This window comes from Chelonoidis abingdonii, chromosome 1 (genome assembly GCF_003597395.2).
Source record: "Chelonoidis abingdonii isolate Lonesome George chromosome 1, CheloAbing_2.0, whole genome shotgun sequence".
Taxonomy (NCBI): Eukaryota; Metazoa; Chordata; order Testudines; family Testudinidae; genus Chelonoidis; species Chelonoidis abingdonii.
The window spans coordinates 290,435,398-290,455,148 of NC_133769.1; the positions used below are offsets into that span (position 1 = coordinate 290,435,398).

The window sequence follows — 19,751 nt, forward strand, 5'->3', positions numbered from 1 at the left end:
TAAAAACAAACTAAGAGCACTTCTGTGGTGAATTGCTGTGCACAGCTACACGGTGTTCTCAGCCCCAGCTTCCAGTGCACATCTCTAAATTCCTATATTCATAATACTGTCCCTTATAAGGGAGCATCTCCAAAATATAATCTTCCATGAACATATCACTATACCAAAGAACTGTTAAAAGCTGGGGCATGACACAGATCCTGTGGGCTCTGCTGTCTGGAAGGTTGAGTTTCAAGTCCTGCATAAAAACTAACTGGACTCCTGTAGAGTGACTCCTTGCTGTGGCTCTAAGTTCCTCAATTTATCTACTTGGCTCTTCAATGGCATGCTACTGCAGTATAGCTACATGTCAAATCCTCAGCTGGTGTAAATCAACATAGGGAATGGGAAACTTGCCCATCACATCTCTCGCCTCAGAGGATTTGGTACTAAATAGCAGTTTCCCAAAACTCCAATCATTACTAACAGAACGTAAAACAGACTCCATCACACTATTAAGGCTAATATGTTGTCCTGGTGACTTGACAGAATCAAAAAGGTGAAGAGCAGTGTTAAAAATTGGGGTACGAATTTAGAAGTAGACAAATAGCTGGAGACCAGACAAAAAGAAACCATCAGACAAGCAAAGAATCAAAGAGAAACAGTTGTCTTGTGAAAATATGACACTCACCCTACGTTTTACGAGTATCTCTGAATGTCTCTTCCTTGCTCATCTGTCCTTTCCACTGCAGCAAAAGGACAGTCATGCAGTGCTTCACCAGCACCATGCAATTCACTAGAATTGTTCAATCCTAATATGTTTTGTGCTATTGCTCTTTCTGTGCATTGCAGTGTGTGTGTTGTATACCACTGTCTAGGTTAGAAAGAATTCTACAGGATTCTCCCAATTGGGAAACAAACACACACAAAATAGAAAAAGCAAGGTGAATGGAAAAATACAGGATTCTTATAATTCTGCTCCACGTGTAAACTTCCACTAGAAATCTGGCCCCAAACTCTAACAGTCTTCATTTGGAAGTCTTCCATTGCTTAGCATCTCTCAGATAAATAGAGCATAAATGTTTGATGACGAGTGAGGCTCAGCAGTCTTATCTGAATAGCTTGAAAACAGGGCTGCCCGGGGGGGGGGGGCACAAGTGGGGCAATTTGCCCCAGGCCCTGGGCCCTGCAGGGGCCCCGCGAGCCCTGGCCCAGATCTTCGGTGGCATTTCGGTGGCAGGGGGCTCTTCAGTGCTGCCGAAGATGTGGAGTGACTGAAGGGCCCCCTGCTGCCAAAATGCCACCGAAGACCCGGACAGCCGCCGGGTGAGTACAAGCGCCGCAGCTCCCCTGCTTTGCCCCAGGCTCCCCTGCTTGAAAATGGTCTTTGATCTACTGCCAATTCTTAAGTTTAGGCCTCCAAAAGATTGATTTTTTTAGCCATCAAACTGCATAATCAGGGAAGATATGAAACATCAGCAAATACTCTAGAATACGTCCTATGTCATGACGGCACTACTGGCCTCAGTGTCTTCAGAACCATACATCTCCTCAGTCTTATACACTACAGAATTTGGGCACTTGTTTTTTAGTTGTACTTTGGCTTCAACACTGCAGTGGCAATTCTCACAGGGAAAGGTACTGTTCGACCCACTCCACCCACGTGGTACAATTTTCTGACTGACAAATCAACATGAGGAACAAGTCAACTTAAGACATGGAGAAATTTATGAAGTGTAAAAAGGTAGCAAGGCCTGAAAGCACAAAAGGAGTTTGGTGCCTAAGTCTCTGTTGTAGGCACCTAAGTCTCCGTTTTGGGACCATTGTGTTGCACAAAGCTCCCACTGATCCCTGGAGCTGTCTAAACTCACTCAGAGCCTAAATCTCTGCAGTAAAAGTACCCTAACTGCCTAACTTTTGCCTCCGGGCATGCAAACTGCTGTCTCGCTCTAGGCACCCAACCACCTACCCTCTCGGAAGCCCCAGAGCGATTCACAAACCAGACATATAGACATTCTTCCATCTAAATCACATTTAGGGCCCAATCTGCTAGTCATGCTCAGAGGGTATCAAACAGATTAGGCCCAAAGGTGAGTTCACACAAAATAGCTGGAGTGGGGAAGAGGACTTTCCTCTTACCCTAACCCCTGTGCTATAAGTTATTCATGTGGAATACAGGTTCAAGTCCCCCTCAGGGGAAGAATGGATTTGAACAGGGATCTGCCATGTCTCCAGAGAGTGCTCTAAGCACTGAGCTCTCTCGGCTATTCTGATATGCTGGTCCCTCAATCTCCCCTGTTGAAACTGATGCATTCTGGATAAATAATTAGAGAGTCACTGATAAAGGGAAAATGGATCTGGTCTTTCACCTCCCAGGTGAGCACTCTAACCACCAGATTATGGAGTCAGTCAGTCTCTCTCTCTCTCTCTCTCTCTCACTCAAATGACTTCTTACGAGTCTTCTTCCTCTCCCCTAGTTTTTGCTAACAGCATAGATGCTTACCTAGGCAAACCTTGGCACCCTTTGCAGGCAGGAGGGTTTAGCATGCATCCCTCTCATTGGCATCTTCCACTGGCTAGCGTAGGCAGCTACCTTCCTAGCATACTGGCTTTTGTGAATCACAATCTCCTCATTCATCGTATGGGAGCCTAAACACCTAACTCAGGCTTTGTGAATCAGTGATATTCTAGGTGCCTAAAAGTTAGGCATTAAGACACTCAGCATTACCAGTCCTAACTCCTTTTGTGAATTCAGGCCCAAGTGCCTCTAAAACGACATGAGCACAATCCCCCCTCCCCCAATATAAAGTTATAAGGAGGAGCTGCAACCATTACACCCAGAATAGAAGAGAGACTGCTACCAAGCCTGAGTGATGTGCAAACTCAGGAAGAGAAGCCAGGAGCTGCAGTTGGATTTTGTGCACTATATTCACCAAGGTACACCAGTCTGAGTAGTTTTTGATTCAGTGGAACTACTCATGCACTTAAAATTGGGCATGTCCTTAAGTAACTTACTGTACTAGGGCCTGTATGAAGAGCAGAAGGAACAACTGAGCCAAGGCAAAAATAAGTTTTTGCTGCTTTTCATTCCTGTTACCACTGTAATGCTAAGCTAGCTATGAGTGGCTACACAGGATTCCTTTCTAGCTCATGGATCAACAACAAAATTGAGTAAACTCCAACAGCAAACTTTATCTCAGAGTACAGATTTGTACATTGTTACTGCACATTGAATACACAATATTCATCAGCTGAATCAGGGTTACTGGTGGTGACATGCAAGCTAGAAAGAGCACAACTAGTTTTTCTGATACCACGGTGAATTTGAAGGGCTGGTAGCTGAGGGAGAAAGACTTTTTACCTTTAAACTGAGTAAACTGTATATGTTATCACTTGAAATACAACTATTATGGAAATCCATAATGCCATTTTCACAGTCACTTTTTAAGGAAGAATCAAATTGTAATATATAAATAAAAAGGATCACCAATAGCCAGGGATACAAAATTAGGAATAAAATGAGAAGAGACATTACAGAATGTTTTCTAAAGTAAAACTAACAGATTTACTAAATTGTTCCAATTGTCTCATCCTCCTCCAAAACAGGGGGAAAGACTCCTATAAAACCTAATTCTACCTTGTTATAATTAGAAATTAATGTTAATTTTTAATACCTGACATCTGTTGATTAAACTATTACTTATAGGGGAATGGCCCAATTTAAAAAATTCATATCTTGAGCAAACGTAGTTAATTAGTAACAACAAAACAATTCTATTATAAAACCACTGCAATAAAAATATTTATGAGACAATTCTCTCCTTGAATACTTAGCTCTCAAAATGAGATTTACACATGGTCTTTGAAGAGAATATAAATCCTCAAATTATTTTTAAAATAATAGAACTTCATGGAGCAATAACCATAATTAGAATATGTAGTAAAAATTACTCTGTCACAGGTAGCCTTGAATAAAATATTACATTACACATTAAAATTTGCTATGATCTCTCAGATGTTGAAAAATGTACAAACTAAAATCAGAGAGATAGCAATTCACTTATATTTTAAATATACAGGAAAATGTGAAAGCAAATTGCTTTCCCAGTAAATGTAAACAATGTCTTGGAGGGAAATACATAAATAAATAAAAATAAAAATAAAAAGATTACCCATCTCTGACAGGTTTTAAACATACAATTTAGTGAATGACTTTTTTATGAATTTGCAGTCTTACGTTTGAGTGCCACCTCTGTTGCACATTACTATTTAAAATTGAGACTGGCAGAAGAAGACAGTTTGTATTGCATCTGTATTTTTTTTTTTTAAATGTAAAACTACTACTAACTAAAACCTGCTCTGTGATACTTTTTTCCAAAACTGGAGTCTAAATTGGATTCCTTTCCAGCTCATGCATCATCAGTAGATTTGCTAAGTAAACTATTGGACAGGGTACAAACTTCCTGAACTAATCCATTAGAATACTACCCTCTCCTATTTCAAATACTTCCCCAAGACTTATTACTGTTTTGGTACACAGGTGTGTGCACATACACATTCAATCAGCAACTAAGTATGGCTAGGTTGAAGGATAGCCAGGAATATCCAATATTTAATTTTAAAACATGTATATTTTCAAACAAATTGGAAAACATCAAGTTGTAAATATGGGTCCATATCCTGTTCCCACTGAAGTGAATAATAAAACTCCATGGACTTCAGTGGTACAGGATCAGACTCACAGGCTCCAGTTCAGCAAAGCACACAAATATATGCTTAATCTTAAGCATGTGCTTAAGTGCTTTACAGGTGCATAGCCATAGCTAATTTATATAACTATTTGGCTCTATTAACATTAACTTTGTCTCACTTCTCCTCTCCTCCCTGCTTCCCCCACCCCCAATTGTTTTCTGAACTCCCATGTCAAGTCTTGCTTGAAACTGGGTTATCAACTCTTTGGAGCAGAAACTACACAACTGTACAACATCTAACACACTGAAATCCTAACTAGGGTCTGGGGGGTGATATAACAAATTAATAAAATAATTAAATAATGCAGCTGATTTCTATTTAGAACTGCAGTATACCCAGGGAGCTAGACTCATCACTGACAGACATAACTCCATACAAAGTTAATTGGAATTGAGCAACTTTATGCCAGCAATGAACATGACCCCCCAATAGTCAAGAAATAGAAAGTCCTACACAGTATTATCCGTGATCTAGATTTCTTGTTGCATTTCCTATAAATAATAAAGCCCTGAACCTACAATGAGATGTGTGCAGTGTATGAGGCTCTGTGCTAGTACAGAGGTGCTTTGTGCACATCTCATTGCAGGATTGATACCTTAAGTTAGGGCCCAAGATTTCTCCCATTAAAGTCTATGGCCCTTATTTAAATGAAATGGGGACATCTGAAAGTTAATAAAATAGTTAAAAATTAGGGTTTGGAGAGTGGAGGAAAAAGAAGAGAAGGAAAAGGAGACTGCTTAAAAATGCACACAAAGCAAAAACTAAAAATATAGCCGCCATTCATGTAACAGAGGGAGTTGTATATACTTAGATTACAAAACTAAGTATCTACCATTTGCTAAACACAGAAAGCTGCTGGAACCAATCAGCATATAAAACTTCAAACTTGCATGCCAAGCACAAATGCTAACTGATTAGTTATGAAATTCAAGGAAATATAACAAGTAAAAAGATCATAGGATTACCTTGTTCCAGTCTAAAGCACAGGGAACGTTTTGCAGCTTCTATCTCAGGAGTTGGATGATCCAGAATATGTCTACACCATTGCAGAGGACTCAATGATTTCTCTTGCGGTGTGAGGGTCTTAGTAGGCGAGACATACAACCTCAATTAAAATATGCAGAAATATTAGCATGTACACAGTACATACGCTTTATATTTTTGTATACTTGATTGACTGTGTATTAAGAATTTATGTTTCTAACACTAAAGTGACGTAATAGCACAGTTTTCATAAATGGTACACATACCCCAGAGATAGATTTTATAATATTTTCTGTGAATATTTAATACTCACTGTAGATTAAATCATTGCAGTGCTTAACTTTGTACTTAAGAACTTCATCAAAACATCTTTTACATTCTTTCCTTCAGTGATTTATCCAATCATATCAGAATTGACATAATATTACAGTTTTCATAGGCAGTATCTCTCCCACACGATACAAAGACTTTATATATTATATTGTACATTACATACAGATTTGGGAAATTAAAAAAAGTTTGCTGGATGATAATGATTTTTACACTCTTAGTTCCAGCCAGATGAACCAATGTGCAGAAAAAGAAGTGTAGGGAAGCTGTTTTATTTTTCTCTGGGCTTGGAATACATTAGGCAGCTAACCACACAGACAAGAATATTTGAGTATTTGTTCATCTCCTGTGCCTCTGGGGTAGAGTTTATGTTTCTACGAGTGTTTAAACCACCTCACGGTAGGGGGCTTGATGGCTTTTCATAGTTAAATTCTCTAAGCTGGTATCCAATGTTATTGGAGTCCTCGCAGATTTTGACATGCACATAGACATAGGTTCACCTGGATGAACTATCATTAGCTGCTGACAACAGCTCTCAGCTTCCTCCCTGGACATCATACCCTGTTTGTTTCTAAAGCACAGTGTGGTTATACAAACTCTTAAATAGGATATCAGAAGTAGGGCAAAAAGGCACACCGGCCAGGAAGTGGAATGTGAATAGCAAATATAAAAAGGCTAAAGTCAAGACAAAGGGACCAAGTCTCAGAGGATTACTAATTAGAGACAGAGTCCTTCACATTTAGGTTATTGGTGCAAAACCTGCTCAGCTCAGTAGTGAGCTATTGCTATGTAATGCCTGCTTAGTAGCCTACTGTTTGGGAGATAAATTGCGATCCAGCTCCTAATGGACAAGTGTCCTCATCACAACTGATACCCTTGTTTGCAATCCCAGCAGAATTCCAGGCCTGAATTTGTCTGACAATAGGGCTGACCTCCTCTCACTTAGTACAGTGGTTGGCTACACAATTAATCCTCAGAATTAAAAATGATGATGAGTCGCATATGTACTGAAAATAACACCTCAGCTCCATTGTTAACTTTCAGCAGTATTTTGAAAGTAAAATATGTGACTGATGAGTTCTAAAGAATTTGATGTTTATGCAAAAGAAATGACAACCAAGGAAAAAAGTTTTTACATTTTTTCTTTTTGAACTGCAATTTTTTAGAACAATATTACAAAAGCAGTTAGGGCCCAATATTAAAAAAATCAACTATTAGGACTGCATTGGCCTTTGGCTTTCTAGATTTGACACATTATTTAAAAAAAGATTTAACAAATCATCAAAAGACTAACAATAACCCCACAGCAGCTAACTGACAAACTACCACTGACCAGCAATGCAGGTCATTAGAGAGTCATCCCTGAAGGAAATATGTAATGCGCCTTAGTTTTATTAATTTTAAACAGGTAACTGTCCTTCACATGAACACCAAGGGCCAAATTCTGCACCTCAGTACATACATTCAGTCCCGAGTGATACCACACATAGGTGGAATTTGCCCCCAAATAGCAAAATTCTTTCTGAAGAGCAAAACAAACCTGATAAATAAATCACAATTGAGGTTTGCACTGCAAGACTTGCAATAATACCAATCCAATACAGCCTTAAAATGTTAAGCATGTACAAAACATTATTAAATGCAACTGACCAAGCAAAGTGGTCACCCCAAATCAATTAATGAGACCAGAGAAACAACACCCTACCACATTATCGGTCATGAGGAAGTTTGAAATTATAAAACTGATTCATCCCAGTCATGTTCCCCAAACAGTCCAGCACAATCTAATCATCTGCAGGATCAACTGGTATTGATAAGTCAAGTATGATAATCATTAATAAACTATCGACAATTGTTGGTGATTCCCAAGAGTTGAGCTTTAAAAATTAGGCCTGTTATCTAAAAATCTTTATAGAGATCATCACATTTTGATGAGTCTTAAGACCCAACCTATACTATCACAATAACCACGTTTAAACATGGTTCTGGCTCAACTGCATTATATCATGATATGCCCTTATCTGCATAGATTTAAAAACTATATTAGAACATGTTAAGGAAACATTATCACCTGGACAGACACCCAAGCTAATATATGGCTCTTTAGCATAATTATAACATTCTTTTTCTCACTGACATATTTTACTACAGTTGAGCTACAACTACATTGAAATGTCATTTTCTGTAATATTTATTAGCGCTCTTGAGGATTACTAAACTGTTGAGATATACAAGCTACAAGACACTAGACAATTCTGAATATGTTTGGTCTGACAAAGTTGGTGAGGTAATGTCTTCTTCCAGACCCACTTATGTTAGGGGGTGAGAGAGAGACAGAGAGAGAATCTTTGGAGCTTACACTGGGCTCTTTGATATTATCTCACCCACACACTCTCCATCTAATACACTGGGACCAACAGAGCTACCACAACACTGCATCTCTTTTTCTATCATTTTCCCTTCCTGGGCATAAACAAACAGCCACAAATATCCCCCTAGTTTGATTTCATTTTCTGCTTCTTCGAGTTTATTGAAACATATTTCATACATTATTCTGGAACCATGTATGTATTTGAACAATATAACTGCATAACAATGCCCAAAAGTCCAAAGCCCTCCTATATGGCTGGGGACTGAAATTCAACTTAAGAGAGGGTAGCATTTCAAGGAGAGCATAGCCAATACAAGGAGAACTGAAAGCATTCCTTATTTTTTAAAGAAGGTTGTAATCTCTTTCTTAGTCCTTCCTAAAATGATTGTAGTAAATCCATTTTAAAGGAAGCAACAAAAGCCTTAGTATCAAGACTAAAAACCAATACACTTACCAGTCAGAGTCTTCAATAACATCTTTTCATTATTTTTTACCCAGTTGGGTTTTAACCTAACCCAGATTTTTCAACTTAAATCTTCCTTCCTGACATCTACCTCTTCATAATTGCCACGGTTATGACAGTGTTAATTTAACATCCTGAATGAATGGCTAGCGAGGTCATCAAATCTTAGAAGCTCAGTCAAGTGTGAGAGGTGAGCAAGGATGATAAATGTGCTTAGTAGGAACAATAAAATTCAGTGCAAAATATTGGTCCCTGGTTTTTGGATCATTACTGAGTAGGTTACAGTAGCAGAGAGGGCCTGTAATCCTGCTCCTCCCAAGCGATACAGATAGGCTTGAAATTAGGCATGCAGAGGACATGGAGCATAAAGGGGCGATTAGGAGATAAACTAAGACTTGAGAAGCAGGAGACAGAGGTCTCAGAAACGGCCCCTTTTCACTGAGAGAGAGTTAATCACACCAACCAGATGACACGTTTAAAAAAAGCAGATTTAAGATTCAGCAAAACAAGATCAAGTGGATTTTAGGGTTAATGCTAATCAGTAACTTGAAAGCACCAGCTGTGTAAGAATTAGGGAAGACTGGGGGCGGGGAGCACTTAGCCAGGCTGCGTTATTACAGCCGGGCTCTTCATGCTTAACGGGGACGGGATCCTGTTGCTGTCCAGTCCCTCCCAAGGCCCCTGGTGCTCCCGGGGAGGGGGATTTGCCCTGGGGGACGGGGGCGACCAGCCCCGGGACTGGGGCGCTCAGACAATATCGGGGGATGCGGGGGCCCTGTACCATGTGTCCTCCTCCTGGCTGCAGTCACCGTCCTCCAGGTCCAGCACCTCCACCTCGTCCAGCACCGTGGCTGCCCCCGCCGCGGGGATGCTCCCGGCCTCCTGCCCTCCTCCTGCTGCCGCGGCCAGGCCAGCCAGGGCGGGCTTGAAGTAGACGAAGGGCTCCGGCGGGCCCAGGCTAGCGGTGCACAGGAGAGTGGGTTCGCTGGGACTTCGGCATGCACAGGACCCCGGGGCTGCCGCTCGGGCCAGCCCGGACCGCTGGGAGGGGAGCCGATGGCGGGGCTTGGCGGCGGGAGCCACAGCAGGACGGGCTGGCGAGCCGGGGGGCGGCGGCCGCCGCACGACTCCGCAGCGCTCGTTCTTCTCCAGCTCGCACCAGCTCCTGCATGGCTTCCTTCACCTTCCAGCTCGGCGCTCACCACCGAGCCGCCTCCCGGGCCCGGCCCGCCTGCGATCCGCACGCGGCGCTGCAGCCAGCAGCCTCCATCCGCCCCGCCCCGCCGGCACCTGCTCGCTGCCGGGCTCCCTCGGCGGCTCGCCTCCTTCCCTGGTCCTGCTACTGGCGGCGGCTTTGGCTTCGCTCCTTGCCGCTCGCGGCAGCCGCCTCAGCTGCTCTTGCGCCTCCTGTCAGCAGCGACAACACAGCCCGGGGGCTCCCCTCCCACTCTGGCACCGGAGAGGCACCCGCACAATGGGAACAAAGAGCGGCCCGGCTCCCGAGCCATTAGCCGCGGGGGCATAAAAAGCGAGCGCCTGAGGAGGAGCGGGGCTAGAGAGAGCCGCGGGAGCCACGCCCGGCAGCATCCTCGCCCCCCACGCACCCACCTAGGCTTTGGTGTGCTTGCAGCCAGTGCCGAGGGGGGGGGCTCCTATATCCCTACCTCCCGCTCCCCCCCCCCCACCCTGCTGTTGAATCATGGGCACAAAACGATATCGTGAGGAGAAGGGGAGATCTGTCTCTGACCCAGCTTCTGCCCTGTCTACACTCTGTGCCCCCCCCGCGCCCTTGCATCTAGCCCCTGGAGCTTCCTCCCTCAATGGACCTGCTAAGGAGGACACCGGTTTTTTATTATTATTATTTTGACACCCTGAGCCTGCAGCCTTCACTCTCGGGCCAAACTACGTGGTAGTTTAAAATAGAATTAAACGGTTAATCCTCGCGGCCCTAGGGAAGTATTAAAACCCAAGTCTTTAAAATAAATAGCCTGTCTACCCTGCTGTGATAGGTACTGCCCGAGTCTGATTCTGAACTGGGTGGCTCCTATGCTGGTATTTCCTTTTTTATAAAACTATATAATTAGTGTCTGATAGCGCGGGTGTTATAATTATGCAGATTTAGCTTGGTAGGAATGAAAAAATCACTTATAGAATCCCTTATTTTGAAATAAATGCTTTAACCAGATGTTCATTTGTCACACTATAGCCGGTGAGTGGGAGAATATATGTATTTGTGTGCCTGTAGTGAGTTAGGTTCTTTGAGTTGGTAACAAGGAATGTGTAAGTATGTGGTCGAGAAAAAATAGTAGCCATACATGAAACTGCAAAGAGATTTAATCGAGTCTGAGTGAAATACTAAATAATCAAACTATTTATACGTTTCATAATCACTGATTTTAACTTTCCTCCCCTCCCCACAAGATAGATTTCCTTTCTTTGCTCAAAACATTTCGATTAGCTTGTACTATTTTTGAGTCTTGGTTTAATAATAGGATGAGTAATGATAATTTTCATAGAGTGGAATTTGTTCAGTGTTTAAACCATGCTATTGTTGCTTTACTCATTTCCGACTGGCAGTTTGACTGAAAGCTTACATCTGTTCCACGTGAGAATGTACTTGAATGCTGGCGCTCAGAAAATGTAGTGTGTATGTTTGCATGTTACTCTTCCAAGATGGAAGGAAGCGATCATATAGAGAGTCTAATAACAGAAATTTAAAGAGCAGCCAGATACAAACTAATTCCAATTTATTCACTCAACAGTGAAGATAATTGGCTATGCACCAGTACTGTCAAGCAACAGTTAAATGAATAATACTTTGCACTTAAATGGCACTTGACCTATTCAAATCACTGAACAAACAAACTAATAAATCAGCATAACATCCCTCTTAGGTAAATTAGGACGACTATCCCCATTTTATAGAATGAGAAAGCAGCAGTAGTGATGTTACATGCCCAAGGAGTCAATTATAGACCCAAATATGTCCAAACCATGCTGTATGTATACCAGTTTAGACCAGAAATATTACTATATGAACAGCTAGACGCTTCCTAAGGTATGAACATGGAGTACAAACCAAGATTTGCTGAAGGCAGCATACATCCAAGCGCTAACACATTATTACAAAGAATTAAGTGGCAGCTACCCATTCATCCAGCACCTCTTTTTTAGACAGATTAGCACTGATGGGCAATCACAATGATATTTTATTTTAATCTGCATATTAACAGTGCCAACTCCCTACCTGAGATTTGATCTGAAGAGAGGATTGACCTTAATTTTCCTGTCCAGAACCCAAGCAGACATTGGGCTCATTCAGTCCAGCACCATTTTGTCTTGTCTATTTAGATTCTTTGGAGTCAGACTCTTAATTTATGCCTGTACAGCGCCTAGCACAATTGGCCCCAGATCTTGCTTTGGGCTCCTAGGCACTATTGTGATGCAAATAACAATAACAAAACAGTAACTGTAATTGGATGGAAGGGAAGATATGACAGGTTCTGAAAGTTTTTGACTTCCAGATACTGTAAGTTTTATCGTTGTAGGATGAATATAATGCCCAGTATAGGAGACAGTACCAAGATACGTTTTAGAACAAGCAACTGAAAAGGGTTGTTTTTTTACTGTACTCTCTACCCCTTATGTAAAGGACATTTAAAAATATTAATAAAATAAAAAAATACTGAGGCCCCAATTCTGCCATCTTTACTCACAGTGAATAATACAGTCCAGTTTTCTCAGCTACTGATAGGTACAATCATTATTGCAGTTAGGTAAAGAAAAATAAGTTCCTACATATCTGCCTATGCATAGATGCAAGCTCCAGGCAAATTGCTGATCTCTCATTATACTGCAATAGATTTTATAGTTGATTTTCTCATTTATCTTCAAGTAATCTACCCAGCAGTGGCCATCTAATTTTAAAAGGCAAATTGTATATTGTTTCTATTTTTTCTGAAATCTCTCATGTGACGGTCTTTCTTTCTCATCCGCTTTATACTGTCATGAAATTTGCTCCTCACTTTTAGATACTTTTGAACTGGTCTGACAGTTAACAAATTTCATCATCTTAAAGCTTGAGGTTGGAGAGGTAGGGAGATTAAACTAGTTCTTCAAAGACTGAATTGCTTTAATAAAATCTCAGCAGCATTTTAGGGTCCAAATCATAAAATCAACATCACTGAAAACACAATCCTATCTGGAAAATCAGGTGTTAATATTACTAAGGTCAAATGACTTGAAGAATGTCAAAGTAATTTATTGAATTACTAAGAAATCATCAACACATTTTCATAAATTTGCTAAAAGTGTTAACTAGCCATTTTTAGTATGAGAGCCAAAGTGAGCACCTCTTTGTTTATAATACTTGCTATTATTCTTTGTTCTACACTAACTCAAAAAGTAACATTAAAATTGTTCAGTTACGCATGCACTTCTATGAGAAGCAGAAATGGAAATATATTCAAGGACAAAGGAATGCATCAATTGCCATTAGGTATTTAACCACTAACAAAAGCAGTAAGCACTAACATTCAGATGTATGCATGTATTAACCCAGTAGGATTTTAAAATTATCACAAGACAACCAGAAGTGTATGTGAGTCAATGACAAACACTAAACATCAGTGTTAACATGAGCAGTGCACACACAGGAAAGAGTAAAAACAATGAAGAGTCCTTGTGGCACCTTACAGACTAACACATTTATTTGGGTATAAGCTTTCATGGGCTAAAACTCACTTCCTCAGATGCATGGAGTGGAACATACAGTAGGGAGGTATAATTACACAGCATACGAAAAGATGGGAGTTGCCTTACCAAGCGTGGGGTCGGTAAGGCAACTCCCATCTTTTCATATGCTGTGTATTTATATCTCCCTACTGTATTTTCCACTCCATGCATCTGATGAAGTGGATTTTAGCCCAAAAAGCTTATACCCAAATAAATGTGTTAGTCTCTTAGGTGCCACAAGGACTCTCATTGTTTTTGCTGATACAGACTAACACAGCTACCACTCTGAAACAGGAAGGAGTGTGTGTGTGGATAGACATGCTGAAATAGAAAATGAACTTTTCTCCTTGAACCAGACAACCAAAGCAATTTAGTCAACTAGTGAGAATAGATTATTGAATACCTGACTACCTTAGCTTTTTTCTGGACTAGACAGTTTCTAAACTTTCCAGCCGTTGTTACCACTAGTTCAGCACCATCAGGGTAGCAACAAGGAGAGGTACTAGTATGGATGTGACATGAATGGTCCCCCTTAGACTGGACTAATGCTGTCACCATTGCAGACACAGCCTTGGAGATGCCTTCTTGTGCGACACCACAGCGAGAGGCAATGGAGCTAAAAGCCCCCAAGTTTAAATCAAAGGAGTGTTGTGGCAGGTTCTTTTCCAGGAAGGATCCCCAAATTTGGAATTTATTTTCCTACCTTTTCCCCTTTCTTGGACAGAGCTTGAATTTGTTGACCATTAAGGAATATTACAGAGCCAGCCTATTTATTTATTTTCCCAGGCATTCCTTAAAGGGATGCAGTGAGTAAGGAAGAGGTTCTGCTCTTTTGTGCCCATTCTTTTTAATATGTGTGTATTTTTTAATAATATTGTGCATGCACTCAGAGCTGTGGATGGGCACATTCTTATAAACAGAAATAAATACATGTGCTAGAGGAGTGGTTATGGGGGCTTCAGTGCTTGTCTATGCATATCCTTGTCTAAACTCATGACAAAATCATATTTGCCATCATGTTCTTTAAACAGTGCAGTTAACACATTTTCTACCCTGGCACATTTTTCCAGCATTCACGTGACTAATGTCTCAACGGGGATCAACAGCTTTGGTCAGGGACCCAAAGCTGGACAACAGAAAAAATTTACCAGCTAGTTCCATACCACAATGAAGTCCTTGTCATTTCATGTTTTCTCCCTTTTTATTTATTGATCAGTCTGTCTGATTCAAATTTATAACATTGTAACGTGTGCCCACCACCTGCTACTCCCGGTCCTGAAAGAGTAAGATAGCCCAAAGGATGTCAAAACATTGGCAGAGTTAAACTACTTAGATCTTCATGTAGTATAGTACAAATCTTTAAATCAAAACACATGCCAATAGACACCCACGGCAGAGAACAAAGCAGCAGGGAGACCTGCCCATCTGCCCATCCCTGATAATAGACATGTTGCTCTCTTCTGTAATAGCTGCAGGCTGAAGCTGCTTCTTAGGCAAGCCAAGATAGAATGCCCTGCAATAATCCAGTCTTAATTACACAAAGGGATGTGTTGCATTAAAGTCAGAATATAGAAGGTAAGACCAAGGTCTGCTGATATTCTTAAAGTACAGTTCCACTGTGAAAAGTGATTGCAATAATGGATATGGGGGGAGGGATTCTAGTTTGTCTCATCAATTCCATATCAAATTTTAAAATAATTTATTTAACCTCCCACCTGCCCCTAAATGCTACAACAGAAAACTCAGCCTCAGTTCTAACATTCACAGAGGGTTGTTTCCTTCTTATGCATCATCGCCAATAATATTAATAATACAGTAAAACCAAATTATGCTATCAGAGGCACTTGTGCAGCTGCATTTTCCTTAATGTACACCTGTAACTGAGGGCATAATTTGACCCACATAGCCTGTATCACAGATGCATGAAAAGTAAAGAGCACATACTCCTCCAGGTGTGCCTTTTGGGGACAGATGGGGTTACAACTTATAATTAATGAGTTGATATTGTTAAGAGCAGGGGTCAGCAACCTCTGATATGTGGCTCGCCAGGGTAAGCACCCTGGCGGGCCAGGCCAGTTTGTTTACCTGCCGTGTTGGCCACGATTCACCATCCCAGGCCTGTGGGGAAGGTGGGAAGTGGCACAGGCAAGGGATGTGCTGGTCACAGCTTTCTGCCACCCCCATGGCCTCAGACAACAAACAGCGGCCAGTGGGAGCCATGGTCCGCCAAACCTGCCGACGCGTGCCAGAGGTTGCTGACCCCAGTGTTAGAGTATTCATGTTTAAGATCATGCATGATCTGTCATGACAATGAACTAACCCATAAAGCCTACCTCTGGAGAGGGAGACTTAAGAGAGATATTTAAAGCCCATGCATTTTGTCTTTAAAATCAGATTTCAGCCTGACTTAACCCTACACCACAGCCTCTGCTTAACCAAAAGACATGCTCCCTGCTTTATTATGATGTAAAATATCACTACATACAACTCATGGTGATAGTTTCTCTTTCCTCTTTTTCCGTCTTCCTTTTCATTTCTTTGTCTGTGCTTGGTCAGGGAAGCAGATTTAATAAAATCAACATATTTGTTATTAAGCTGAGAACAATTTTGATAGCAACTATGTCAGCATCTCCTCCTTTCAGAGAAATATACCTGGTTTTATAATTTGCAGTTTTCCTATGAATTTATGCTAAAAGAATTGAATGCTAACTAACCTTAATGTATTTAGAAATTAAAATTAGACTGTGAAAAAGAACCTTGTATTTAGCACTGGCCACATGGTGCATCAAGGTGTGACAGTTTCCCCCCGGGGTGCCACCTGGAACTGGGGTACCACTGAGCCCCCTCAACCTGGGCTCCCTTTACACTGTATTGCTGTGACAAACTCTATCTAGGCTCCAACCTGCACTTTCACCAGCACCCATACAGGCAGGGACACACCCACCTGCAGTTACATGCAGACGCTGTGATCAGCCCTGCATGGAAAGGCTTCAGGTAGGGAACTTCCCAGCTACTCAGGCACGCGCTCTCTATGGAGTGCAAACCCAAAATTATACCGTCTTGTGCTGCATGGGAACTGCACAGCAAAAGTTCAGGAAATGTGCCCTCTCCCTCAATGTGAAGAGGAACATACAACAGCTTTTTACCCCAAGTTATAATTCTCACACACTGATTTTAGACAAAACAAAAACAAATTTCTTAACTACAAAAGATAGATTTTAAGTGATTATAAGGGATAGCAAACAGATCAAAGCAGGTTACCTAGCAAATAAACAAAACACAGAGACTAAGCTTAATATACTACATAGATCAGATCTGAATAGCAAAGTCTCACCCTAAATGATGATACAAGTAGGCTGCAGATTCTTAAGGGGCACACTACACTTGCTTACAGCTTGGAATCCCCCGGTGTTCCATTCACAGGCTCAGAATCCCTTTAGCCTGGGTCTAGCATTTCCCCCCGTTCAGTCTTTGTTCCTCAGGTGTTTCCAGGAGTCTCTTTGGATGGGAAGTCAGTGAATAACCAAGATGATGTCACTCCCCTGCCTTAATTAGCTTTGGCATATGGCGGGAGCCCCTTGTTTCAAAACTTGGTTCCCATACCAGTTAGTGGAAAAATACTAATATCCCAAGATGGAGTCCAGCACCAGAAGACCTGGTCAAATGTCCCTATAGTTTCACAGCAGCCATTACTCAGAGGCTGTTTGTAGCCTTCACAGGAAGGCCCCCAGGTGGGAGACAAACTTCTTCTAAAGCAGGGGTTGGCAACCTCTGGCACGTGGCTTGCCAGGGTAAGCACCCTGGTGGGCCAGGCCCGTTTGTTTACTTGCAGGAACAGCAGGTTCAGCAGACTGCGGGTCCCACTGGCCGTGGTTCACCGTCCCAGATTAACATGTCAGGTAAACAAACTGGCCCAGCCCACCAGGGTTCTTCCCTTGGCGAGCCGCGTGCTAGAGGTTGCCGACCCCTGTTCTAAAGTCTATTGTTTTCTCTAATGGCCCTTCCCCACCCATATTTTCAGAATGAAAGCATCTTGTCTGGGGGTGTTCCCCATGTATAAACACATTTGTAATACAGATACATAGTCAATATTCCTAACTTCAGATACAAGAATGATATATGCATACAAATAATTTAATCATATTCAGTAAATCAAACTTTTCAATGATATCTCATATGACCTATCTTGCATAAAATACATCATAACTGTGTCATAATCATATCATGAAATCCCTGTGAAGAATAAGGGGTGCAGTGTCACACAAGGAACATCTAAATAACTCATATACCACATCAGGTCCTATAGTAGATTTGTTTCCTGAGAAGGAAAAGATTGAGGGACAAAGTGAAAAAAAACAAGATACTATGATTGAACAAAACCCCCAAACAGCATAATATGTTAGGTTAGATGGCCTTTTCTTGCTGTAAAACTGTATAAGCATATTATTGGGAATTGTTTAAGACTACTTTACTAGGTGCCCAAAAAGCCACATTTCTACAATCAAGGAAGAAGGCCATACTGGTTTAAAAATGGCCTGATTTAAAAGGGAGTGAAGGTAGCTATAAAAATATATGCATAACAAGTGGAAAGAAGTAGAAGTTAATAGTAATTAATATAATTCAGAAGCTATCAATGGTAGAAAATAGATAAGGGAAGCAAAGGCGCGCAAGGAGGTATCTATGGCCAGCATGGTTAAGAGCAATAAGAAGACATTTTCAAGTATATTAAGAACAAAATGAATCCTAACAATGGTATTGGTCCATTACTAGATGGAAATGGTAGAATTATCCATAATAATGCAGAAAAGGCAGAAGTGTTCAATAAATCTGTTCTGTAGTTGTGAAAGAACACATGATGTAGTCATTCATATGGTGGTGACAATACTCTTTCTATTCCACTAGATCTCTGGAAGATGTTAAATCAGAAGCTACTAAAGTTAGACATTTTAAAATCAGCAGGTTCAGATAACTTGCATCCAAGAGTTTTAAAAGAAATGGCTGAGGATTTCACTGGACCATTGATGTTGAATATCAATAAGCCTTGGAACACTGGGGAAGTTCCAGGAGACTGGAAGAAAGTTAATTTGTGCCAACAGTGTAAAAGGAATGAACCAGGTAATTATAGTCAGTCTTATATTGAGCCTGGACAAGATAATGGAATGGCTGATATGGGACTTGATTAATAAAGAACTAAAGGAGAGTAATATAGACTGCCAATCAACATGGGTTTATGGCAGATAGAACTTGTCAAACTAATTAAATTTTTTAATGAGATTACAGGTTTGGTTGATAAAAGCAATAGTGAAGATAAATACAGTTAGACTTCTGTAAGGCATTTGAATTGACACCACAGATATATAATTAACATGACACACTTTAAATGGCTTTAAAACTGGCTACCTGATAGGTCCCATAATGCAATTATAAACAAGGAATCAACAATGTAAGGCCTTTGTCTGCAGCTATATTAGGAAAGCAGCAGCCATTAGCCATGAAGCAGAAAGTCACATCCTCACATTCCATTTAAATTACATTAAAACAATGTAATATCAGGTTGTTAAGAAGACTCTCCTGTCCTAATAGCACCCACCATCACCAGATTAAAAAAACAGATCTTAAGATAGTTAAAGAAAACTTAGTTTCATAGCATTCTGTCTGGCAAGAAATCACTTATCAATATAGTAGTTGTGGTTGCGAAATCCATTTCTTTATTGTTTTGTCTTTATGGACCCCACTTCTCTATTATTTATCTGTATGGTCTCTGGTTCTTCGATTGTTTCTGTCTGTTACATAATTAATTTTACTGGTATAAATCGATTAAGGTGGTGGGGTAGAATTGGTTAAAGGATTGTTTTACAGTATGTTAGGATTGGTTAGAAAATTGCTCAGTAATATTTTAGTAAAATGATTGGTTAAGGTACAGCTAAGCAAGACTTAAATTTCACTATATAGATTGGGGTCCAAAAGGAAGTACTTGGGAACTAACTCCAGGACCGTCATAAACAGATAGTAGGAGTTAATAGAACAGAAGTACTTTATATCTCTTTTGACTGTAAAGGGTTAACAAGTTCAGTGAGCCTGGCTGTCACCTGACCAGAGGACCAATCAGGGGACAGGATACTTTCAAATCTTGAGGGA

General features: G+C 40.9%; 1 protein-coding gene across 1 annotated transcript in view; it reads right to left on the minus strand.

Annotated features, from left to right (window-relative positions):
• The window catches only part of SLAIN1 (SLAIN motif family member 1), a 114,965-nt gene that overhangs the window by 68,542 nt on the left and 26,672 nt on the right, over positions 1–19,751 (minus strand). Inside the window, 4 exon segments of the mRNA XM_075061709.1 lie at positions 5,697–5,836; positions 9,661–9,872; positions 9,874–10,062; positions 10,064–10,110. Coding sequence (XP_074917810.1) covers positions 5,697–5,836; positions 9,661–9,872; positions 9,874–10,062; positions 10,064–10,110 — 588 coding nt within the window.